The 26,885-nt window shown below is 44.3% G+C and overlaps 2 protein-coding genes across 2 annotated transcripts in view; both read left to right on the top strand.

Annotated features, from left to right (window-relative positions):
- Window positions 1-26,885, top strand: part of LOC149272836 (RNA-binding protein RO60-like) — a 142,268-nt gene that overhangs the window by 51,923 nt on the left and 63,460 nt on the right. Inside the window, exon 4 of the mRNA XM_089506679.1 lies at window positions 3,051-3,188. Coding sequence (XP_089362805.1) covers window positions 3,051-3,188 — 138 coding nt within the window. The remainder of the gene's footprint in view (window positions 1-3,050; window positions 3,189-26,885) is intronic.
- On the top strand, window positions 25,014-26,753 carry LOC149272837 (uncharacterized). The gene is made up of 2 exons (XM_089506680.1): window positions 25,014-25,181; window positions 25,248-26,753. The coding sequence occupies exons 1-2, from the start codon at window positions 25,014-25,016 to the stop codon at window positions 26,751-26,753; spliced, it is 1,674 nt and encodes a 557-aa protein (XP_089362806.1).

The following is a 26,885-nucleotide window of genomic DNA, read 5'->3' as shown; positions in this document are numbered from 1 at the left end:
ACCTGATCAATGAGAAATATACATAAAATCAGAGGGGGAAATAATCTAAAAATATCAGTAGCTATAGAAGGATACCTCCTCCAACCACACACCCACCCAGAGGAGAAAGAAGCTATGCAGCGGCCCAATAACGTTTAGTGTAAATGTAAAGGCCCTAGTAATTTATAGTGCAATGGAAATGCCCCTCACATGGAGTCTGACGCCGGCCACCCTAAGGTAGCAGCACATACGACTAATCCCGAAGGAAAAGCAATACGGAGGAATATCCAGGGAGTAGCAAAGACAAAAAACTTAACCTAACACATTGATAGAAAATCAGGATCACAGTAACCAGAATTGGTTAGTATTGGGGCTAGAGCACCAAACGGCAAAGTGGCCAAAACGTATTTGGAACAGGAGAAAAAAGTCAAACCTAACCTAAGATCGTGAACAGGAGCTTTCCCGTCACAAAAAAAAGTTAAAGAAAAAATCGCTGCACCACTAAGTTGCAACAGAAAACTATTCAAAAAACGTCACCTAGAAGGAGAAAGAAGGTTTTAAACAGAACAGATCCAGCTAAAGGTGAAGAAGAAGCTTCAGAGAATTGTAACCCAGAACTTCAAGACGCCATGTACAACACCTTAACCATAATGCTACAGAGACCAAACTAGCCACAGAGAAGATTACAGGAAGCAAGGTAGGACTGCCGAAACAAAAGTAAAAGCAGGACAGGGTGACAAACAAAACTGAAACCTAACATAATATAAAAGAAAAAATGTGTCAGCAAGCCAAAATCAGGGAAGAAAGGGGGGGGGGGGCACAGTTTAAGGTGGCAACTCAAATAGATAATCCACAGAAATTAAAACTCTGACCTAAAGCTGTCAGAAGCAGCAAAGAAAGAGGAAGTGGTTTGGGAGGCAGGAGCATTTATAGACTTTAACTGTTTGTTCCTGATTTGTTGTTTTATTAACTGTTTGCTTGCTGCTGTTGGAAGTCAGTAAAGAGGGGATAGCAAAATATGAAGCCTCCTGTCATGTTGTAAAATCAAAGATAAAAGGTTTTAAAGATAAGGGGGGTCAGACTTTAAGATCAGCCAATACGCAGAGACCTGACAGCCTTTATTGATGAACCGATGCCCCGGATTCAGGAATAGAGTTGGATGTCTAATTATACGTAGAGAAAACAGTTGCATTTCCACTATATACAAATAAGGACAATATTACTCTTCTCCATAGCAAATATGGCTTCCACTGGAAAACAAAATAAAATAATTTGCTCCAAAAATGTTATTGGGCTAGAAAGTAATTATAATTCATAAGTATTTATACCTATATTCTAATTACTTCCCACCCCAATAAAATTTTTGGGGCAACATTTTTTATTAGAGAAATGGAGATTATTAGAGAAAAGTTCTGTCTCCCTGATTAGAAATAATACATAAGTCGTTTAGAAATAATGTCTGGAAAAACAAATTTTCCTATTTTCACATGCAGCGCTTCTGATGCGCGTAATTAATATGCACTCTCAACTGCAGGGAATCTTAGGCTGGTTTGAAAAAATCCCGAAACAATTTCATAAAGCTTCTATGGACTACAGAAATTAATAGAAGACAGGGTGGTAAAGATTCACAGTTTGATACTGTTGTGCATTATAGACAATCTAGATTTAAGATTGAGGCAACAGAGTGGGATCATGAGAATTTCCAACTAAATTAATTTTAATTTAAATATTTCAAAACTCTGTAAATAGAATTTAATCTACTCTCAAGTGAAACGGTTTAACTATGGCAGAGTCAGGAATTTTTTTCCAGTCTATTTTGGAAGAAACTCTCTATCTCTAAATTGAATGTAATTTTTGCCAAACAGAAAACAATTAAAACTACTGGCAAATTGTGTTGAAGTTATACGGCTTGCTACTATTTCGATACTAGGATTTCTTTGTTGAATATTAACCGCCGGGAATAGAATATGGCGCTTCAGACGGTTTATTTTTCCCTCCATTGCTTAAATCTAATGGAAGGCCACTACAAACTTTTAAGTAGGTCGCATTTAAACCCATATTAACTTTAAATTGTACCCTCAAGAACCCTTTTTATGTTGGTGATGTGGGGCTAATAATGAAGACGTAAAACAGATATGGTGGGGTTGTCCTCTGATTAGAATAGCATGGGAAAATATATTGGCAAATATCAACAATATAATAGTAATAAATCAAACCTGGGCACCTGCTATGACCCTATTACTTTTGAGTCTGCCTAAGTTAGCCTGAGTAAGCATTGCTGGCCTTTAAAATCTCAATTGCCAAAATTGGAAATCTTCAAAAATAGGTTACTAGATTGTATTAATCAAAAACAATATAAAATCTGGGTTCACTGGGCTAAAACATTTGAGATACTTTTGCAGATAATATATTATGTATGTAAGTTCTCTAACTACAACCCTCCTTGTTTTTTGGATATTTTGTATTTGTTTATTAGATGACTTTTGTTAGCTGAGTCTGATATTTGTTATTTATTTATATTTGTATATGACAATATGGGAAAAAAAATACTAGCATATGAAATACAGTGGGGTGAGCGGCTTCAAATATGTCCCAAAAAGGACATGCAGGCAGAAAGACCACATGCCAAAATTCAGAGTTGAAAAATTGAATTGTGCATGTCCCAAATGGGGCCTTTTACAATATATAATTTGTGTGAGTACACTTGATGAGACAGAAGAAAGTTACAGGTAATCACGAGCACTGCAGAAATGTAAAAACAGCCATTGTTACACAAGGTAGAAAGGAAAAAAAAACTCAGCTCTGTCCTTAAGGAGTTATAGAGGATTCTGCAATATATTTAAACTATGTATGTGCTCTCGTTTCCTATATCAGGAAGAATTGTACCACATAAGCTCTTTTCTCTTCAAAAGACATAAGTTTAGGGTCATCTATGCATGCCCTTAATGGTTTAATACAATTTTCCCATTTGTATTCCTGCATTCAATTAGTTGTCTGTAATTTGAGAGCGCACCTACACTAATTAACACATTTTTTTAACGTATATTTTCCTTTTTTTCTTTATCTCCCAGGCACGTATTCATCCATTGCATATCCTAGTTGCTTTGGAAACTTACAAAAAAGGACATGGAATTCGAGGAAAGCTCAAGTGGACTCCGGATAGAGCTGTTGTAGAAGCCCTTGACAACTCATTTTATAAAACATTTAAGGTAATTCAAGATTTATTATTTTTTTTGCATAAAGTTTGGCAGTAGATACACATACCATTTCTGTAAAATGATAGCTACAAACAGTCCTGAGCTAGTTCTACAACCAGGCTTATCCTGTTGGGTTTTCTAGCAAATATCAACTATATTGGGATGCTTGCACTTTTCATCTGCTTTGGTAGTTAAGAGGCTAAATATGAATGATGCCCATTGCTGTTTCCAAACTAGATTTTTTTTTAAAAAATAGGGCATGCTGGGATTTGGACCCCAATAGCAGCTAGAAGAAGCAAAACTGTAGTTCACAAGGTGCATTTTAACAGTTTTTATTTAACCATTGTAATACCCAATGTGTTCCAAACATTACAGTAAAATTTAGTTTTTTCAATCTGTAACAAACACATTGTATGCAGTATTTATGGGTGCATGCAGTTACTGAAACAACTTATGATTTGTATTCAGCAACACCCCTGGGTACAGCAGTACTCCACATGCATGGTTATGGTATGTTGCTCAGATGTTGGGTCAAACCTGGAACATGCACATTTCAGTTTTTACAGATCGCTTTGCTAGTCCCCTGTCTCATTAGGTCACTTCCACTTTGCAATGTCGCCATGTTTTTTATTTTTCTGAGTGGATATTGTAAAATACTTTTTGACTTGTATTCAGCATAACCTTACATATATGAGCAAGTCATGTTTCTCAGATGTGGGCTCAAAATTGGAACGTATGCATTTCAATTATCAAACATTACTAGGCCTATGACACAGTAGAGCTCCCACATTTCAATTTAACCCCATAAAACTATATACCGTATTGGCTCAGATATAGGCCGTACCCGATTATAGGCTACACCCTAAAACTTTGGTACTATTTTAACCCCTTGGCTGCTTAGCCATTGCCCACCCTGGTGCTAAGCTGTTTTTCGGCATTTTGGTGCATCTCACGTTTAAACGCGTTTAGAAGTAAATTTCTTGGGAATAAACTATACAAACCATATTTTGTTTTTTTCAGCACACCCAGCAGATTCCAAATATACAATTTTTATATGTGTATGTCTCACAAGGTTTGCAAAATAAAGCCAAAAATGGGAAAAAAGTGTCATTTTTCACTTCCGACTCAATAAAAACTAGTTCGTAATGTTATTTTTCTAAACTCTAATATCAAAAGCTGTGTTGCTAAATATTTGTAGTAGGTAACCGGTCTAAAATAAACAGAAATTGAGAACAGTAGACTGTGTTTTTCTAATATTTTATTGCTAAAAGTTACATTTATTAGACTATCACAAAAGACATCTTTAAATGTAATGCATGGCTGCCGTCAATTAAACAGCTCTAGCTGCCCGGGATGTTAAAATATGCCAACAAAACTATATATTTTTTAGAAACTACACCCCTAGCTGCAGCAAATTAGGTCTTAGTTGTATTTGTATCACAAGTTAAAGTGGTCTAGACATCTGGGAAGTTAAATTAGGGTACATAAAGTACACATTTCAAGAAACTACACCCCTTGGAGCGTCAAATGAGGGGTTACATGTATTTCTAGGACAAAAGTTGAGTGCACAAATAATGATGGAATATGTTGCTTTGGCTAGAAAATATGTTTTTTCTAACCATAGCGACATGTTCATTTGTGTCTTGCGCACTCCAGGTTTGTACTAGAAACACATGCAGCCCCTCATTTGATGCGCCAAGGGGTGTAGTTTTTGCAAATATGTACTTTTTGTGCCATAATTTAACTTCTTACGTGAGCAGTAATGCCACGTCAAGGCTTCAACCCTAATTACTGACCATTCACACGCCTTTCATATCTCCATTCAGTCGCAGAAGCACACACCATACTTTCCATACATTCACTCACAGAAGCACACACCATTCTTTCCCCTTACAATCACAAAGAAATGATGGTAAAGGGAGAAAAAAAAAATCACTTTTACAGCAAAAATAAGTTTTGCAGTAAAAATGCAAGGCGCTCCAGGGATGAGATGGTAGTTTATGTTTAGATAATTTAATTTGGGCAATTTTGATCTTTATTTATCTGCCTTTAGAGACCCCCAAATCATTTCTTTTTTTTTTTTACTTTTTTTGTACATTTTTATTTTTTTTACTTAATATTTTTTATTATTTTGTCACAAGCATTATACCGTTTGGAATGGTATATGTTGGGGGTTTGTAGCTGCTTAGCAGCATGCCCCCATACCGCTTTAACTGACAATTGTCAGTTTTCAATAAAGTTGCGCGGTGACGTCATCGCGTCATTACCGTCCGGATCGGGTGGTCCCAGTGATGCCCTTCAATATGAGGGGCAGATCGCCGGGGTAGGTGGTGATGGGGGTCCACAGACCTCCATCAAGGTAAGGTAGTGCTAGCGACGGCCTGGTGCCGTCGTTAGCAGTCAAGGGGTTAAACAAAAATGTATTTTTAAAAATACACAGTGGAATGGTAAAACAGTATTCTACCTAATACGCAGGAATACATGTATTTTAACATTTTTGGTAACTATTATGCAGTTAGTCAGCATATGTTATATATAAACAGAAACTTGGAAAACCAATAGCCATTTTAAGGTCCCCCTCTTAATTCATAATGCACCTTACTTATAGATATTCCCCTCTGCTCCCCTGATATGCCACTCTGCCCCCCCCGGATTTGCCACTCTGCCCCCCTGATACGCCACTCTGCTCCCTAGATATGCCACCCCCCTTGACTTATCAATGCACCCCCAGACTCCCTGGTGTCTAGCAGGGCCGGTCGCTGATTTTCTGCACAACGCGCTTAGAGAACCTCAGCTGTCGCCGCTTCCGCCGGGGCTTCTATGGTAGAGCACCTGATAGTCCCGGGGGAAGTTCCGTCAGCGGAGGTTGTCTACTTGCATCGTGCGGATGTCCACTGGCTGCCGGAGAGTAGGATCCAGGTCTCCTGCAGCGCTGCGGGGGATCTGGATCCTAACCTTGCTTTTTGCCCGTAGCAGGGCTAAATGAAAAAAGAGAAAAAAACACCCTCCCGGCATGGCGGGCATGTACCGGGCGTCGGACAAAACGAATTGCACATCCCTGCGCTAAACCCCGAATATAGGCCGGACCCCTACTTTAAAGACTTAAAGTGGGGAGAATTAAATGTGTGGCCTATATTCAGGGAAATACAGTATTACCTAAAAGCGCTGTGACGGAACCCTCCATCACTGGGGCCACTGGAGAGGCCTGACAGCCAGTCCCTACCAACTATGGGCCCCGGCTTTGTAAAGACTTCTGTGTCTACCCCCAGAAGTATATCTCATCATTTGCTGAGGGGAATATCTCTGGCAAACAGCCAGGATATACAACCAGAGAGTGACCACCTTTGTTTTGGTTTAACCCCTTCAATCCCAGGGGTTTTTGGTACCTCAAGTCCCAGAGCAATTTTGCAATTTTTGCGGTATGTCGGTTTAGCGATTATTCTCCTTTCCTGTGAATAGTGTACCCATGTAAACTATATATTGTTTTTTTCAAGGAGAGATATAGCTTTCTTTTGATACCATAGTTGGATGATTAGCTGAAAATTTAGAATGAGAAATTTAGTAAAATCTAGCGACAATTAGAAAAAAAACCTAATATTTCTTATTATCCTCACAAAATTAGGTAAAGTGATGGAAAATCCCCTCCAAGTTTATCAATTCAGGTGTCCTGATTTCAGAAATACCTAATTTATATAGATTTTCCATACTTACCCAGCACCTATGGCTTAACGGGTTTGGGGGATGTGAATGGGAGAAGGAGGGTTATACTGGCTAGATGTTATGCTAGGGCAATGGTATGTAAGGCTTTTTAATTTTTTATGATTTTTATCTTTTTTATATTTTTTAATTTTATTTATTTTTTATATTTATTTTTTTTTACACAAAAATGGTTAGAGGTCCTCTTAGGGACCTCCTGAACATGCCAGTGATGTCACAATGACATCACTTAGCTCACATAATTATTTTTATTATTTTTTTTTTTTTTTTTTAATGAATAAAGTTTTTTTAACAGCCAACCATTTAATCCCTTGCTGATTTTGTACGTTATCAGTCTATAATTTTAATGGTAGGTTTATTCGAATGGTGAGAGACAGAATAAGTAATAAAAAAAAATAAAATCCAGAATAACGCATTTCAAATAAGTTATAAATTAATTTGCATTTTACTCGGTGAAATAAGTATTTGCTGTATTATCAATCAGCAAGATGTCTGGCTCCCAGGTGTCTTTTATACAGGTAACAAGATGAGATTAGGAGCACTGTCCCACAGTTATGCACATCTCACCCCATGGCTTGCTACACTGCCCCCCAGATATGCCTTAAACCCCCCATATGCCACTTTGCCCCCAGATATGCCCTATACCTCCTCAATGCAACCCTGCCTCCTTAATATGCCATATTCCCCCCCTATTTTCCTGTATGCGCCCTGACTTACTGATGCTACCCTAGACTTGTCCCCCATGCTCCAGACTCCCTGGGCAGCTGGTGGACGTCTGCATGATGCGCGTAGAGAACCTCAGCTCCTACCCAGGACTTCCGCCGGGGCTTCTATGAGTGAGCACCGGATCTGGATCCTAGGCTTATAGTCAGACCTCTATTTGAGGTCTTATTATAAGATGTCCTTGAATATAAGCATTTGCTCTGAAAAAAACCTTGTGTCAGGCCCCATCCAGGCTGCGGAGCTGCATATCTCTTGGTTTTTCCTTTTTCGCTAGAATTCCCGTGTCTTGCTACATTTCCCCTTTGCTGTAATTCATTCCTGGATTTCCTTATGCTCTGTCCTTAACTTCTGATTCTTGAATTTCGGTCCTGCTAATAGCTTCAGCTTCTGTTTCCTTTATAAGTTGTGCCCCACCCGTTTGTTATGTTTGTCTCATTCTGCAGTCTATAGGTATGTTTTATCTCTGTTCTGTGTTTAGATTTAATGTTTAGTTTCAGTGATTCAGTAGGTAGGGTTTAGCGCTAGGACCCACCGAATATTGGAGTACTTTGGTATAGTGGTGGGCTAAGCATAGTATGGCCATAAGATGTGACTAAATCTCCAATTGTTATCTTATAGTCCTAGGCTAGTCCTGTATTTATGTTTGTCAGTCTTTTATGTGCCTTTGCCCTCTTTTCCCTTAATCAACTGAGGATTTTGCTTCCTCTCTTCTCTCCCCATGTCCCTGTTTAAGATTTCCTATCCTGGCTTTAAGGAGAATTGTCTGGCTATTTCAGCTCCTCACTCCATCCCCTGTGTTCCTTGCCTTGTTCCCTGTCCTTTGTTGTGTGCTGCACCATGTATGTCTTGTCTGGCTATGTTTCTTGCTCGGTCTCCCCGTTCCTTGCTCTGTCCCCCTTGCTCGCTATGTTTCTGCTGTTACTCTGCTTGGCTTCTCTACTCTCAGCCTGCAGCATCTTGCTCATTTCTCTGTAGAGGTATGTCTCATGCCTGCTCCAGGGTGCCTGCAGGATATCACCAAGTTTTTTTTGAACCGCTGCTATGTCAGGGCCCTGGTTGTGGTCGCGTAACCTCAGATACGCAACACCCGGGAGAATGCAGTGCCCTGCACCAGGCCCTGTCCAACTCCTCTACTGTGCAATATCTCCTGAACACCATCTTTGGGTGCTCTGGGTCATAACAGTCGTCTGTATGGACCCAGTCCCTCACACCCTGTCTTATAATAGAGCAAATATGGTATTCGTGTTCATTCAGAGATAACGAACAGATACAGAATTGCATAATACATGCGTACAAAAGGTGACTGTCAAACAAGCTCTTGACCAAAATTACTGTTTAACAAGAACTTCACAGAACAAGAGAGTCCCGTGTGTACAGTATCTGCTAGCAAGTCAAAATTGTACCATGCAGCAAACGCTAATCTTTTTTTTCTGTTAATGTAAGAGAAAAAAACAAGTACTAAGAAGAAAGTGGGAAATGGGAAGACACGAGTGCTCTTCAATAGATATATCTGTCTCAAAGATGTATCAAGGGGGTAACTTCCTCTACATTACCGTATGTTGTGACCCATGGGTCCCAAATGGCTTCAAATTTATGGGTTTCATCATGTAGTATAGCTGTGATCTTCTCTAAAGTAATGAGGTTCCAAATGTTGGACTGAATCTCTTCCATAGATGGCGGGAGGGTGCCCTTCCATCTTCTAGCTATGGTCTGCTTAACAGCTGCACATATAATGTGAATACGTTTTATTGTTAGATGCAGACAATTTTATTTTTTCGACTCCCATCAATAGTAATGCCACTTCTGGTGAGGGTTTCATGACTGTCCCCAAAGCTCTAGAAATCTTTTTTTGAAGAATTCTGTCCATATGGGAAAGACAGACCCAAAAGACCACCAAACGTGCAGGTAGGTACCTCTTATCCCACAATCTTGGAAACAGCGATCACCTGTACCCATGGCTACATAGGACATCTTCAACGGCGACCTCTCTCATGAGGTTTAGGCTTCGTTTCACTCTCCCCCAGAGGGAGTAAGAGGATTTCATGGTTGTTAGGATGGTGTCTCCAGGTAGTCCTGGGAGTTTCGTCCAGAGAACCAGCTGTAATTGATGATGGGAGATGTGACTGCACTCAATATCTACCCATGGTAATGTGCTTTTGGGGTGAGACGCTGCTTTCAGCATTTTGAAATGTGTCAGTATCTTCCTTTCGTATTGGGATGGGTATGGCTCGAAAAAGGTAGAGCATCCTTGACAACGTATTCATCTTTATCGCATATATTTGTTCAATCCAAGATATGGGCTATTGAGACCACTGCCTCATTTCTTTTCAAAGGGTGGCCAATAGTGGAAACTAATTTGATCGATATAATGTGCTAGGGTCATTAGTGATGTTAATTCCTAAGTATCTAAAATGCGCTTTCCTCCATATAAAGATAAAGTTAGCTTCACTGGTTTCCCGAAGTGGCTCTAGAAGGTTTACGTTTAGGGCTTCATGCTTAGAGTATTAATTTTATAGCCCGAGATCTGGGAGAAATCATGGAGCGTGCGGTATAGGTTTGGGAGGGATATCAAGGTTCTGGTCAGCTTAAGCAGGATATTGTCGGCAAAGAGTCCCACTTTATATTGCTGATCACCTACATTGATCCCCATAATATCCGGGTGTGCTCTGATGGCTGCGGCCAGTGGTTTAACGCATAATGCGAACAAAAGAGGGGATAGCAGGCATCCCTGCCTCGTTCTATATCGAATTTGGATCCATTGCGACTCACACTTCAATGCATTTCAAGCTTATAAGGCCAATAATATGGCATGCTGGTCTGTTAGTTTGGCCATCTCAATTAATAATCGATAATTTAAATCGTTGCCAACGAATTTCATTATCGATTAGTTGAATCGATTTTTATCGATTATAAAATGAGAGTTTTTTCAGAGCAAACACTGGGAGTTAATTTAGGGGCAGTTATAGTTAATGGGGTGTTTAGGGTTAATTTAGGGGCAGTTGTGGTTGATGGGGGGGTGTTTAGGGTTAGTTTAGGGGCAGTTGTGTTTAGGGTTAATTTAGGGGCAGTTATAGTTGATGGGGTGTTTAGGGTTAATTTAGGGGCAGTTATAGTTAATGGGTTAATTTAGGGGCAGTTGTGGTTGATGGGGTGTTTAGGGTTAATTTAGGGGCCGTTGTGGTTGATGGGGTGTTTAGGGTTAATTTAGGGTCAGTTGTGGTTGGTGGGGTATTTAGGGTTAATTTAGGGGCAGTTGTGGTTGATGGGGTCTTCAGGGTTAATTTAGGGGCAGTTAGGGTTAATGGGGTCTTCTCCAGGATTAATTTAATGCTGAGGTTAATTTAATTAATTTAATAAGTTTAACTTAAGGTGCAGTTAGAGGTAAAGGGGGGGGACAAACTGAGGGGAATCAATATCTTGGGGGCAGTGAAGATTAACCCTGTATTTGTTTATAAAAGTATCGTGTCTGTGAACGAGTCTGCAAATCTATGAGTGCACTCTGGCATATAAGGGGGGTATACGGCATACCTGGGGAGGACGGAGTGACATATCAGGGGGTATAGGGTATATAAGGCATATGTGGGGAGGGCAGTGTGGCATATCTGCGGGTATGTGGCATATCTCGGAGGCAGTGTGGCAAGCCTGGGCTCAAATGTCGACAACTGGGGGGCAGGTTGGGAAATAAAAACAAGAAATCCATTTTTATCAGTTTTTTTTTTCTGCCATTTGTTTTTAACATCCTACGTTACTTTATTAAATTATTTTAAATGAAAAATTTATATTTTTTTATCCGATTAATCGAAAAACTAATCGGCTAACTAATCGATTATGAAAATAATCATTAGTTGCAGCCCTAATTCTCAATTAAATTAACTGTTCGCCTGACATTGTCAGGCGCTTCTCTTTGGGGTATGAATCCCACTTGGTAGAGATGTATTAGGGAGGAGACGACATCACCCAGACGCATTGCCAGGAGTTTAGAGTACAATGTCCGCATTGATTAGGAATATGGGTCAGGTCTTTTCCCTCCTTATGCATGACTATAATTTTGGCTCTCAACATTTTAGCCGGGGGGGCTCTCCTTCTGTAAATCGGTTGAAAATTTCCAGCAATCGCGGAGTTAATGTCTGTTTAATTTTTTTGTAGCATCACCCTGGTAGGCCATCTGGACCAGGGGCTTTGGAATTTTTTGTGTTTTGATCGCCGCTAGGAGTTTTTCCTCAAGAAATGGTTGGTTTAGTGAGTCTAATTGGCATCCACAAGGAAGTAAGGAAGTGTTGGACATGTTTCAAACCCTGTTGATTATTAGGTGCTTTTTTCCGTCATATAGGTTTTAATAGTATGTAGCGAATTGCTATGCTATGTCAACGGGTTGACCCAGGATCGTTTGTCATTATCTATGATTTTGGTTATGCTCTTAGATTTTTTCTTAATTGCCTTGCCAACAATGTGTCAGGTTTGTTGGACTTTTCAAAGAATTTGAGAGATGGTGAGATTGAGAGAGTGTAGCATCTCCCTGCTGAGTAGTAAATTGAGCTCCCCTCTTGTATTATATCATGAAGGGTGTGTTTATCCAAGGACGTCTTATGTTGTGCCTCCAGTTTAGCTTGTCGTTGAGTGAAGTGATGCTTGCTTGCCTTAATTTCTTATGCCTGGCTGCTAACCTAATAAACGAGCCCCTAATAAAGGCTTTATGGGTCTGCCACAACAGGTGAGGGTGGGTGTCCTGTGTACTGTTAAATTGGAAGAATACTTCAAGGTCCCTGCTGATTTCTTCAACCACTGCTGGCCCTGTCAGCAAGAATTAATCCAGTCGCCACTGCCTTGAGAGGAAGCCTTATAAAAAGGGCTTTATTATTGTAATAAAAATATAGGGCCAATACAAACGTCGTATAGGGAACAACACATAAAAATGAGTATGTGTCAAAAATAAGCAGAGTCACTTAGATGCAAACAAATGTAAAACATTTAATACAAACAAAAATGGAAGAAGAATATAAAAAGTAGATAACAAAAATAATACAAAATAAGTCTTACAAAACCTTGGAGAGGAATTTAGTTCATGGCATCTGTCCTATGCATTCCTGAGGATGGAGGGAGGGAGTGTTCGGGACGTGAAGAGTCCGTGGATGGCAAGTACATCTCCCCTCAACCTCTCCTCCCATGCCTCTCCAATGCCTTGCTTATATGTGGTTTGCATAATGATTTCAGTCTATTGGTCTTCACCTAATTGGGTGTTCAAACATGCTTACTAAGGTCTTTACAAGTCTAAACCCTATTTTAGGTGGTCACTGTAAGCATACTGTAATGCCCTTTTACAGTTACAATTATACCATGCATTAACAAGTTACTATCCTATCTATAGACTGCCTGTTCAGCAAATCCTTCATTCCATACTTAAGGTAAAACCCTGAAGCCTATTAATATATCTTAATGGTCATTTATTTATGACCAGTGGTTACATATCTTTGACTATTGCCTATACCAATAATTACATATGGTTTTTTACAATTATGCACTCCACTGTAGGGCTGCAACTAACGATTATTTTCATAATCGATTAGTTGGCCGATTTATTTTTTCGATTAATCGGAGAAAATTTTTTTTTATTTTTCATTCATTTAAAATAATTTAATAAAGTAACGTAGGATGTTAAAAACAAATGGCAGAATAAAAAAAACTTTGATAAAAATTGATTTTTTGTTTTTATTTCCAACCTGCCCCCCATTTGAGCCCAGGCTTGCCACACTGCCTCCCAGATATGCCACACTACCTCCCAAATATGCCATGCTGCCTCCCAGACATGCCACTCCACCCTCCCCACATATGCCTTATATACCCTATATGCCTTATACCCCCAGATATGTCACTCCGTCCCCCCCAGGTATGCCGTATACCCCCGTGATATGCCATAGTGCAGGGCTCGACAAATTTGTTGTGAATCTAGGCGCCAGCTAAAAAAGTTAGGAGCCAGGATTTTTTTTTAAACTGACAGTTGGTCAGGAGTGATCTGATCATCATCAGCCCTCTTACTAAACTCACAGCGTTTGACCTGGAAGCACCCTGGACTTTCAGGTCAGTGCTGGTTTTTGTTGGTTTTTTTTTTTTTACGCTTTCAGTGCTGATGTTCCATTGGAGCACAGAATTGACTGATATTAAGTCCCCATAAGCTTGTGGGGACAAATGTTAACCCCTGCAATGCCACGAATGTGTCATACACAATTGTGGCATTGAAGGGGTTAACGCTGCACATGGAGCGATCAGGCAGCAGGGGGGTGTTGGGGCTGGTCTCCACACTCATGTGGAGACCGAAGAACCCTCTCCCCCTGTCCCTGAAGCTGCCCCTGGCAGCTGGGACGCAATTGCTGGTCTATAGACCAGCCATTGCAGGGGGGAGTCTCTGATGACTGCTGTAGGCTTCCATGCCTACAGGAATCATCAAAGGGCTTGTGGGGGCTCGTTTTTGCTGTTGCTGGTCTGCCTGGGCTTCCAAGCAGACCACCAGCAGCAGAGCCCCTTACAAAACGGGAATTAACCCCTAAATGCCACGATCGCAGCATTGAAGGGGTTAAAGCTGCACTTTCGCTCTCCTGGAGCGATCAGGCAGCAGGGGGATGTTGTGTCAGGTCCCCACACTTGTGTGGGGACCCAATCAACACTCAACCCCCTTTCCTGAAGCTGCCTGTGGCAGCTGAAAATGCGATTGCTGGTTTTCCAGCAACCGCGTTTTCAGCCTACAGAATCACTCCGTGGGAGCGCCCCCCGCGATCACAGGCTGACAAACACCTAGGCGCCAGGACAAAATTCTACCTGCCCCACCAGGGGTTAACATATCAACAGAAGAAACACGGGGCAAAAGAGCATAAAAATAAAGATAATAGTCCAGGCTTAGCTTACCCAGTGCTGCTTACTTGTCCCGTTTTTCTTCTGTTGATATATTAACCCCTGGTGGGGCAGGTGGCAGTGAAGGGAAGTAGTGGAGGTTGTGCACATCGCGCACTAAAATCCAAATCCCCTGCAGCGCTGCGGGGACCTGGATCCTCTCTGGCAGCCGGTAAGGCGCAGACAGCCGCTTCTCCCCTCCACTTCCGTTGGGGCTTCCATGATGGAAGCCGCACCGGAAGGTCACGTGATGCCGGGTTCAGTAATAGAAGACCCAGCGGAAGTGGAGGGGAGGGCAGAAGCGGAGGATGTCTGCGCGTTTTGCACAGACCCTCACCGGGTGGCAGAGAGGATCCAGGTCTCCTGCAGCTTTGCGGGGGATCTGGATTCTAGTGTTATAATCCGATCTCTATTTTTATAAATCGATAAAAATCGATTCAACTAATAGATAATGAAAATCGTTGTCATCGATATTTATCGATTCGTTGTTGCAGCCCTAGTCAATTCTAGACATTAGAGATCTCGCGGCCATCCTTTATTGTGTATTCTCTGAGCTTCACTATTATGTCCCTTGGCTTGTCTGTGGGCTTAGGCCTCAACGCTGTATACGTCCCTTCCACGGATATTTGTTATCCATCAGGTCATGTTTGGCTGAGAGGACTAGCTCTTTGATATTGTCAATATCACGTCTGGTACAGGCCATCAGCGCCATATCTGTAGTAGGGCCCGAGCTATCCATCGGAGAATGCGCGGGAAGCTCTAGTGCTGGTAGTTTTATTAATAAAAAGGTCTGGTACCGTTTTCTTTTTAGTTGACTTTTGAGTGCCACCAGTCATGCTGTGTATGTTACTGGCAGGTAAGTACGTTTTCAGGTAGTGTAGATTGCTATTTTCACTGCTTTTTCAGGGGCTTTGTGGAGGAGAAGGTTAACTGTATGTCCATCTTGGGTCGTTGCAAGCCACGCCCCCATAATCAGAAACAAGATAAATTTGTTACCTGGCATGTGCAACCATGATATTCCACCCATAATCCCCATGTAGAAAAATAATGATAAGCATATTCTTAACAGAAAATGGGTAAATATTTGCCTTGGCATGGATTGCGATATTTCTCCCAAATGCCCTGAAAAATACCCATCATCTTATGTTCAAGGTCGTCTTATAATCAGACCTCAAATAGAGGTTGTGTGTAGACAACCTCCACTGCTGCCAGCACTTCCACCAGGGCTTCTATGGTGGAGCACCGGAAGGTTATGTGATTCTATGTGCTCCGTCATAGAAGCCCCAGAGGACGTCATTATTCATTATCATTATTATATCATTATTTAAACATCCGCTGCTGCCGGCACTTCCACTGGGGCTTCTGTAACAGAGCACCGGCGTGACATGACCTTCCAGTGTTCAGTCATAGAAGCCCAGGCGGAAGTACCGGCCAGCAGCAGCGGAGGAGACACCAGGGATTCTGAAGCATGGGGGACAAGTCTAGGGTAAGTTTGGGGGGTAAGAGTGGCATATGAGGGGGTATAAGGCGTATCTGGGGGGTAGATGTGCATAACTGTGGCATAGTGGCAAATAAAAGGAAATAAAAACAACAAAAAACATTTTTCTCAATCATAGCTTTTATTAAATATGAAAAAGTGCCAGACGGGCTGGTCTGAGTTTTTCAGAAACTGCTGATCTACTGGGATTTTCTTGCACAACCATCTCAGCGATTACATAGAATGGTCTGAAAAAGAAAATATCCAGATGGAGAAGACAGAGGCCTCGCTGAGGAGACTGGGGGGCGCTGGGCGGTTGCTGAAAACGTATTCATGAGCGACCACTTGAACTAATGGGTCCCAACTACTGTCAGCATCAACCCTCAATTCATAACTGTTTTAGCTGGTTTATACATCATCTTGGATCCTTGTGACCGTTTATGATTGGCATCCTAAATTGCACGTATAGGAAAAAAGACCTAACAATTTTACTAGCAGTAAACTTTTTGTTATGAAGGTTATAGTGGTTAAAAGTTCGAAGCATTTTTAAAATACACCTGTTGTTAGATTATTCTTTGTCTTGAATATCTAAGCTTCTCCAGTGACCAAACAGCAATCAAGACCACAGCTTCAAAGTCTTCTTAAGCAGGTTTATTGAATAACAAAGTACTGGTTGGTGGAAAAAATAGTGGTAACAGGTACTGTAGGCTCAGTATTCTCGGTGAGATGAAGGTAAAAAAGACCTTGCCCTTCTAACCATGCATATTATCCCCCTTTACCCCCAGTTAGGATATACGTTGTTACTATATATGGGCAATATTTGAATTTAAGGAATCCTATTGGAGCAGTCATAGGATACACTGGCATTCCACAGAAGACCCTCTAAGCTACGTCACATAATTGATAACATATGTGTCACACCAACCGGTGTAGTACGTACATGGACTGGCTACCCGGTAGAGATGGCACAGCCAATTTCAGTATGTGAGGGGTTAATTCGATTGTATAGGCATATGGCGCCAAAAGGTCTTTTTAGATAAATTGGTCTTTTGAAGCTGGGACTCCAACCAAGGCCCTCTGCAAGGTGTGAAATTTCACGGGGAGGCCTTTAAGTCTGCTAGCCGAGTCATTCACCATATGCCTGTATCCCCTCATATATAATGGATTTTTTGATATGCTAAGTGACCACTAGCAGTAAGGAAAACCGTTTCATATCCAGGTCATATCCAACACATATCAATAATAACTCATATATTCATTATCATACCTCCTTGTGTGCATACCTAGAACGGGGAAAGCGCACGTAGGGTGAGTACAAACATGGCGGCGCCACTTAACCAGTTTGGAAGGAATTGTGAAGCCTATGATGTCTAGTCATAAGTAGCAAGTGTGACATATCTATGGACTTCACAATTTACAGGAAATTCATAAGTGCATGAATTATGGCTGTGGCGAGCACAGGAGGGACGATAAAATGAAAATAAGTTATTTGGACTGATATGTTTCCACCACACAAGGGGGAGGTCACTTATGGTACACCTTCCCTCCGCTTATACCACCTCTGGGCCGGCTTGGAAACTCGAGATGAACTGGGAAAGAGTATAAAGTTAATGAGAAAAGATTGGTCAGTGTGCTTACTAGGGGCCAAGATCTAATTTTGAGTAAGTCGCCATCTTTCCTTGCCGGAGCCCTACGGACAAACACTGTTACTTGACCATTCAGTGAGTAGTTAGGTTTTCTGTAATTTTCTCCTTTTTATTTTTATCTGTTGGTGTAAATCTGTTTATCATCTTTTTTTGTATGCACTTTTTTTTTTTTGTAAATCAAAGTTTATTATTTTGCAAGACAAAATAATAAACTTTAATAAACAAAATAAAGACTATACAAGACAGGAGGGGAATAGGAGTGAACAGGAGGGGGGGGGGATACTAGCAAGAAATCTCAAAATCCTGACACAGCAGGAATGTGCATATAACAATGACAGTAATTATGACAGCGTTGCACACAAGGATGACAAAATAGACAACAACTCTGATAGACAGAAACAATAAGCAATACCCACACCCCTCAGCCTATTCTGGCCATAGCGTCAGAGCGCCGGAACTAAAACGGTTTGCACCGTAAAGTGCTGAACACGGGGAGAAGGTACCGGGTATCTCTAATAAGGTGCATAGACGACTCGGCACCTGCAGCGTGTAGGGGAGAACAAAAAACAAATAATAAAGAGAACATCAGCCAAATAGAAGTTGAGAAGAGGGATCCACCAGGAACTGGGACCAGTAGAACCAGGTACGACAATGCCGCTCGCTAAGACTATCAGACCTGGCCACCAGCTCCTCCATTTCCCGAACATGTTCAACCCGCAACACCCATTCCCGTATAGAGGGCGGAGACGACCCACCCCAATGAAGGGGAATCAGAGCTTTAGCTTCATTCAGCAGGTGCCGAACCACCGAGCGCCGATACACAGAGACGGGTCGGGAGGTAAGATTTAGCAAATAGTTAACAGGGGCGAAAGGAGGCGGGGAATCGGTGAAACGAGGAAGGATACCATGGATGGTTTTCCAAAAAGGGATAATCAGAGGACAATCCCACCAGATGTGAAGCACTGTTCCCACCGACTGTCCACACCGCCAACACATATACGAGCTCTCTGGGAACATAGCATGCAATCTGACCGGCGTGCGGTACCAACGCGACAAAAATTTGAAGGACATCTCCTGCGACCTAGAGTTTAGGGAACAGCCATGAGTCAAAGTAAAAATCTTACCCCACTGCGCCGCAGTCAGCGAAACAGCAAGCTCTGTTTCCCATTTACCCACATACGCTGGTAGAGGAACATCATCGACGCACAATAGTAGCTGATACAACAAAGAAACACCGTGGGGAGGCAAGGCATCCCTAGAGTGCAAAGCCTCAAAGGGGGTAAGGTCTCTAATAAGATGATGTTTCTGTGGAATAGAAGCAACATAATCTCGCAACTGCAGGTACTGGAGAACCTGAAGAGAGGTAGGGGCAACCTCAGGGAAAAGGCTAGAAATGGGCCGGAGCGTATGACCCTGCATAAAGGAACTCAGCGTGGGAGAATCATGCGATGGCGACCCCAAGAAGGCACCCCCAGACACACCCGGGGGAATGTCCGGATTATCGCGAAGTGGAGTCTTGGGCGAAGGGTAAGTCAGCAGCCGGCACTTGCGAGAAACAGAGTGTAGCACCCGCAAGGTGGCTAGTACAAAAGGATTACCCTCCACCTGCCTCCGGGCCACCGACGGAGCCAACCAGGTAAGTACCTGAATCTGTACCAAACAAGCAAACGCCTCCAAATGCACCCACAACTTATGAGAAGGGCGATATGTCCACTCCAAAGACCGCAAGAGATGACAAGCAAAATAATAAGTACGGGGACAAGGCAACCCCCGACCACCCGTCACCTTAGGTCTCTGCAATAACGCCATGGCCAATCTAGGGGATTTCTTGGCCCAGATAAAGGAGAGGAACATCGAACGCACCATCGAGAAAAAGGCCCTTGGCAGAACTATAGGTAAGGCCTGCAAAAGAAACATGCGGGGAAGAACGTTCATTTTAAGGGCATTAACCCTACCAACCCAAGAGACAACCAAGGACCTCCATGTGCGAAGGTCCCTGCGAATCTCATCAAGCAGCGGGGGGAAATTAAACCGATACAAAAGAGATAAGTCTGCAGTCAACCAGATCCCCAGATGACACAATGCTTGAGCGCACCAACGGAAGGGAAAGGAGGAGGTCAAGGAGGCCACCTCCGCCCTAGGCAAGGAAATATTTAATATCTCAGATTTTGCGAAATTAATTTTTAAATTAGAGAGACAACCATAAAGCCGAAATTCCTCGAGGAGCACGGGTAGCGAAACGTGGGGAGTCGTAAGTGCAAATAGCATATCATCCGCAAAAGCCACCGTTTTGTGCTGTAAACCTTCACATATCACCCCTGAAATATCCGGGTTAGTACGCACCGCCTCCAAAAAGGGTTCAAGGGAAAGGACAAAGAGTAGCGGGGAGAGCGGACAGCCCTGCCTAGTGCCGTTGGAGATAGGGAACGAGGGGGAGAGAACACCATTAATGCGAACCCTGGCAGAGGGCCTAGAGTATAAAGCCGACACCCAGCCCATCATATGAGGACCAAGACCCACCTCCCGAAGCACAGCGAGCATAAACGTCCAGTCAAGCCGGTCAAAAGCCTTCTCGGCATCTGTAGAAAGCAATATAGACCTGAACGCCCAGCTAAGTGGATAAGATTCAATGCACGGATAGTCCCATCCCTGCATTCCCTACCAGGCACAAAGCCCAACTGATCAGGATGAATCAGAGCCGGGAGAAATCGACCCAAACGCAAAGCCAAAATTTTGGAGAATAACTTTATATCTACGTTCAACAGGGAGATAGGCCTGTAGATACCGCAGAGATCAGCATCTCTCCCCTCCTTCGGTATCACAGCTATCGTAGCCGCCAAAGTATGGGGATGGAAGCATTCCCCCTTCAAAATAGAATTAAACACAGAGACCAATTGGGGACCCAAAATATCAAAAAACTTTTTATAATAGGCCAGAGAGAGACCGTCTGGACCTGGACACTTACCAGATTTAGAAAGCTTAATCGCCCTAGACAATTCGTCCAGAGAAATCGGAACCCCCAACTGCGCAGAGTCCGAAGTGGGCAGACGACGGAAGGTATCGCAAGACACCCCCAGCGGAAAGAATTCTAGGTATATAGGAAAGTTGTCTCCTCTTGCGTAAAGCGCGGGCTAAATATTTCCCCGGCTTGTTCCCGTGTTCATAAAATAGGGCCTTAAAACAGCGAGTTCCGTACGAAGCGCAAGTAAACGCGTAAAGTCAGCAGCCACCATCGTGTCCTTATGAACCCTCTCCAACCTCTCTATCTGCAGATATAATGCGCTAAGCTTTTGAGCATGGGCTCTCTTCTTAGCAGCCCCCAATCTAATAAGCTGACCACGGACAACACATTTATGTGCTTCCCAAATAGTAGGAAGAGGCAGATCTGGAGTCACATTGGACAAAAAATTGTTGCGTAAGCTCTCGGCAGCTCCGAGGCAAGGGCATCATTAAGCAGAGACTCGTTCAGCCTCCAAGAGCTCTGGGTTGGTCGAGACAGGGGGGATTTAAGTGTCAAGGACAGGGGAGCATGGTCAGACCACGTAATGGCTCCATAGCGAGCAGCAAGCAGGAGAGGGAGATTATAGTGAGTAATAAACAGACAGTCAATGCGAGAATACCTGTTGTGCGGAATAGAATAAAAACTAAAATCTTTGTCAGAAGGATGAAGGGCCCTCCAACAATCCACCAATTGCTCAGACGTGAGCAAAGAGTTGATACGTTTTAAGACATGAGAGGGGGTCTGAGACACCCCCGCGGACGTATCCAAACGAGGAGACAGAGCTACATTGAGATCCCCACCGAAAATTAACAGCCCTTCCTGAAATCGGCGCAAGGCTCGAAATGTTTTAGAAAGCCACAAGTGCTGCCCAGTATTAGGGACATAGACATTTGCAAACGTGTACCAGGCATCCGCAAGCTTACCCTTCACAAAGAGGAATCTACCCTCCGGGTCTGCTAAATGAGTGACATTAGTAAGCGGGACATGGTTAGAAAACAAAATAACAACCCCTTTCGACTTAGAGTGCGGATTGCTACTGAAATAGGCAACAGGGTAATCGCGTGACCTCAGGTGAGGATGAGCCCCCTCTCAAAAATGAGTCTCCTGAATAAACGCTATAGAAGCACGTTGACGCTTTAAATCCCTAAGCAGAATTGAACGTTTCTCAGGGACATTAAGCCCCTTGGCATTGATCAAGAGCACAACAAGATCAGCAGGTCGAGAAATCATAGCGCAGGATGAAATCAATGGGAGGTAAATCGTCCCCCAAAGCGCGAGTCAGGATCTCCCAGGTAAAGGAAGAAGGGAAAAGGAAGAGGAAAAAGAGAGAAACACAGCAACAAAAAAAGGGGGGGGGAGGGTGGAGGGGGAAACAGACACCAGGAGAGGAAGACAAAAACAAAGAGGGTACACTGGAAGGCCCAGAAACAGCAGGACCACAGCGTTCCACCAGCACCGCACGCCGCCTACGGTAAGAGGCAGAGTGACAACCGAAAAAAGAATCCGGCAAAAAACAAAACAAAAACTACAAAAGTAACCAAAGAGAACAGGAGACCCACCATCGGTCCCCGGTATACAAGGTAACGCATCGCAGTATCAACGCAAATCCCCCCCCCCCAGAGCAGCCCCACCCCCCACCCCCAAAACTAAAAGAAGGCACAGTCAGCGATCAAGGGGGCATGTCACCAAATGCACGAAATGAGATGAAATCACGGCATGGTTGCGGAATGTTAATCGCCACATAGACGCTAACGAAGGGGAACAGCCGACAGGAGAAGGTCGATGTAAAAGAAAATATTGTTTATGTTTCCCCCAGTACACAAGTATATGCATAACCCGTAATGACCGAAAAGTGAGCAATCGCAGAACGCTACACTCCCATAAAGGCAGCACATCAGTGGGCAAAGGCCAATACTAAGAAGTTAGCGCAAAGGAAAATAAACAAGAACAGAAAACCCAAGCCGCCCCCCACCCAAAAGTGCCGAGACCCTCCTCCCCCGCACCCCAGCGATAATTGCCCATAACCAGCCCATAGACACTCCACACAACTTCACAAGGCCCTGGGTATCCACAAGTGGAAAAGCCCAACAGTAGCAAATATAATGTAGGCAATGTAAACCTGAGCAACCCCCCCCCCGACACCGAGCCGTAGAGAAAAAGAAAACAAACAAAACCCCCCCAAAACATAAACAGGGGGTGCAGACATCTTGACGCAGGGTAGCGTCGACAAGGGAGGCAGGAGGGAGCAGGACGCCCCGACCAAAGTCACGAAGCAGGGCCCAAAAAAGGGGGGGGCAAGGCAGGAGCCCAGGTCCAAAGGCAATGGCAAGGGGAGAAATGTTCCAGGAGTAGGCAACCAGGAGGTATGCCAACGGAGCCGCGGAGGCGGCCGCCACCTGACAGAACAGCAGGGACACATCACAGGGTGCTCACTCCTCAGGATCCGTTGCCTCTGGAGCCCTAGCACTCAGACGCTCGGTGCGGGGAGCACGGCCAAGCATCCTCACCCCTCGACGTGAAGAACCCGCTTCTCCGCTGCCAGAACCACGTTCCGCCGGGACAGCAGGCATATTCCAATCCGGGATGCGAAGTGCAGGTAGGTGGAGGTCTCGGAGGAACGCCGACAACTCGCGATGGAAGCGGAGCGAATAAGTAGATCCTCCAGAGCGCACATTAAGGCTGAAGGGGTAACCCCAATGGTACGGAATGCCACGACTCTTGAGCTCAGCCGTGGAGCGTGATATCGGAGAGATCCTGGAATAGGGTGACCGCAGAGCCATTGAAAGTCCAGGAGCCCACCTCCCGCGCACGCTGCATAATCTGCTCTTTAAGCTGGAAGTCGGTAACACAACAAATGATGTCCCTCGGTGGCGCTGTCGAGGGACCCCTAGGTCTCAGAGCTCTGTGAGCCCCATCCAGAGACCACAGCCTCGGGAGGTCTCCCCAAGAGGCTGTTAAACAGGCGGGCCACAAGACCCCCAACATCCTCAGGTGTATGGGTAGTCTCCTCTGGAAGACCCCGAATGCGCATTGTGGCTTCGGCCCCTGTTGTCGAGGTCCTCCAACCTCCTCCGATATTCGGCCAGATAAAAGGCATGGTGGGCAGAAGAGGACTCCAGGGCAGATGTTCTCTGAGCCTGGTGAGCAGAATCAGCCTCCCGGAGCGCAAGGCGACGGTCCAGCCCATCCAGGTCGGCCCGAATGCTCGCCACGGCGTCGGTCACGGTCTGTTACAGTTCTGACAGCAACTTGCTAAAGTACTCACGCCATGGAGCCGATGAAAAAAGCTGGCGAACATCCGCGCAACAGGTAGGTACATCAGGCACTCCCGTAGCTATATCCTCCTGCCTATCCTCGGAATCGCGGGAACCCACGGACGAAGGCGCCTCGTGGTCGTCAGGGGCCTGCGAGGCCACCACCGCTGGGGTGCGAAAATACTCCCGAAGGGATGCCGCCGAGGACATGGCACCCTCCCCAGTCCCCGACGGGGTGGAGGACTGTCGCCTGTTACGCACCATAAGTGCAAATGATAGCGATTCAGTGCTAATAATACCGACGGAGCTCAGGTCTCAAGCAGCCATCTTCTCCAACAGTTGGCCACGCCCCCCGTTTATCATCTTTTTGTGTATGCACTGTGATTTTTTTTTTGTTCAGAATAAATATTCCTTTATTAAGTTCTGCCTTTGTCTGGTAAAGACTCACGTTACCTGATTAGACCATTTTATTAGTAATTTTAAATCACGTAATTATTGTGTTAAATATTCTGTGGGTTTTTAGTCTGATTCGCTTGGGGTACCAAGGCACCCCATTTCTAAATTGTCTTGGTGGTAGCAGCGTTATTTTGATATTTGTTATATCATTATAGTTAATTGCGGGTGGTATTAAGGGTGGATATTTTTATGTTTATCACTATTTCCGGTCTAGGGCAGACAGATAGTGAATTTTAACCCTTTTACCACCAGAACCAAGTCACGCGCACGCTTGGAGTAGAGTGCGTTCGTGACAAATTGGTGGCATAGCGGTGGGATAGTTAAAAATATTTTTTCCATCTTTTTCGGTACCAGATTTCAGTGTTGCTGGATTTGCTAATCCAGACACTAAAAAGAAATTGTTTCTCAATTTCCAAAGGCTGAACTCAGTGCATATTTAGTATATTTACACCTCAACAGTCCCCCCCCCCTCTTTGTTTTCTTTTCTTTTGCTATCATTTGTTTGGGCCGGTGTGATAAATGGAATACCAAACACAATCCAAGAGTGCTCTGGAGCAACGTTGCCGTGAACAATGTATTCCCATCCGGGGAAAATTAAAGGATGAATTTATTCAAGCGCTTGTGGACTATGATATGCAACAAGCAGCGCAAAGTGATGCTGCAAACACTTCTGAGGGAGGCATGGTCACACGGGAGATACCTGCAGCTGATGTCGGTGACGTGCCAAGATCTGGAGATCCCTTGGACTCTTATCTACAAACTGTTTTCAAATACGTGGACTCAACAGATGCAAACCTCAGACTGCAGCTTATCCTTAAATATCAAGAGAGGGAAGCTGCAGAGCGCCAGGCCGAGAGAGAGAGGGAAGCTGCAGAGCGCCTGGCTGAGAGAGAGACTGCAGAGCGCCTGGCCGAGAGAGAGAGAGAAGCTGCAGAGCGCCAGGCGGCAAGAGAGCATGAACTAAAGCTGGCAGAGTTGGAGAGGTTAAGTGCCTCACCTATCAGTGTGGTTTCAAGAGACTCTTCTGCACCCAAACCACGTGCAGAGAATTTTCCCACTTTGGACAAAGATGGGGATGTGGATGTTTTTCTGCGCAGTTTTGAAAAGGTTTGCAGGCAGTACCAATTACCAAAAGACCAGTGGGCAAAGTACCTCACCCCTGGTCTCAGAGGTCCTGCACTGGAAGCATTTGCAGAGCTACCAGCAGAATCTGACCAGGACTATGAGGCAATTAAGGCTGCACTGCAGAGACGGTACAACCTTACCCCTGAGGTGTACCGAAAGAAATTCCGGCAAAAGCGTTCCACCGAGAGCTACACTGCAGTTGTGGGACACCTGACGACGGCATTCCGGCAGTGGATTAGAGGGCTGGAGATTACAACCTTAGAAAGCTTGGAAGATCTGATCATCAAGGAACAGTTTTTGCAGCTGTGCCCAGCCAATGTACAAGAATGGCTGCTGGACCGGGAGCCCAAAACAGCATTGGAAGCGGGTGAGCTGGCTGATTTCCACACCGCCAACCGAGCACAATCGGACCGGAGCAGAGGTTTTACTACGGGAGCATCCAGCTGGAAGACCACTACACCACGGCTTCCCACCACCCAGTCTACAATACCCACTTCTGCGCCGGCTTCTACCTCAGGGAGAGGGGGAGCTAATGTCACTTCTACGCGTGGGGATATCCGCAGATGTTTCATTTGTAACAAAGTGGGGCACCTTAGTAATACGTGTCCTGATAAGAGGAAGCCTGCACCCCCATCTGGAGGGAGTCGCCCCTCGGGGTCACCACCTTCGGTATTGTTCGTCTCCAGCACTGAGAACATCTCCAATGTGAATTTGCAACCTGTCACTGTGGGAAACAAGGTAACTGTGGGGCTCAGAGACACGGGGGCAGAGTTGACTCTTGTGCGTCCAGAGCTAGTGAGCTCCCAGGACTTTATTTCTGGCAAGACCTTAACAGTGCGGGGAATTGGGGGAGTACGTCCTGCGGTGCCAATGGCACGAGTATTTTTGGATTGGGGAGCAGGGAAGGGTGTAAGGGATGTGGGGGTATCAGATAACATTCCTACTAATGTGTTACTGGGTACTGATTTGGGTAGGCTGTTGTCAAAATATATGCCGGAGGATGATACTTGTGATTTATCCAGATCTTCTAGGAGCCCTACCATAGAAAGGGCAGTGTGTAACAATGTAGCAGGGCAACCTCATGGGGAGAGTGGGCAGAATCCAGCATGTTTGTGGGCAAAGAGTGGAAGTGCGACAGATGGAGTAACTGTAGCCGTGGTAACCCGTCAACAGTCTGCCCAAAATAAAGGAGAGGAGCTGACTCAGCCTGCGGAACCAGAAGGGATGTCCGCAGGGGCGCCTCACCCCTCTTTACACTCCTCCCTAGTAGCTCCGGAGCCGGAGTCTGAATCGTAGCCCATTATTGGCTCTGAGGGACAGACGCTGGAATTCCAGCAGGCCCAGCAGACAGATCCCACATTAGAGAAACTGAGGGACCGTGCTATGCAGCCGCCCACAGACCTTGATAAGGAGCGGGTGTACTGGGAT

This window comes from Sceloporus occidentalis, unplaced genomic scaffold, assembly GCF_023333645.1.
Source record: "Sceloporus occidentalis isolate IW3139 unplaced genomic scaffold, rSceOcc1.0.p SCAF_412, whole genome shotgun sequence".
Lineage (NCBI taxonomy): Eukaryota > Metazoa > Chordata > Lepidosauria > Squamata > Phrynosomatidae > Sceloporus > Sceloporus occidentalis.
This window is presented reverse-complemented; position numbering and strand designations above follow the sequence as displayed.

Excerpts from the sequence above, each read along its gene's own strand:
- LOC149272837 (XM_089506680.1), top strand. The coding sequence starts at position 25,014 with ATGGTCACACGGGAGATACCTGCAGCTGATGTCGGTGACGTGCCAAGA. Across the intron at positions 25,182-25,247 it reads GGGAAGCTGCAGAGCGCCAG|AGAGAGAGAGAAGCTGCAGA; the intron begins GCCGAGAGAGAG and ends CGCCTGGCCGAG.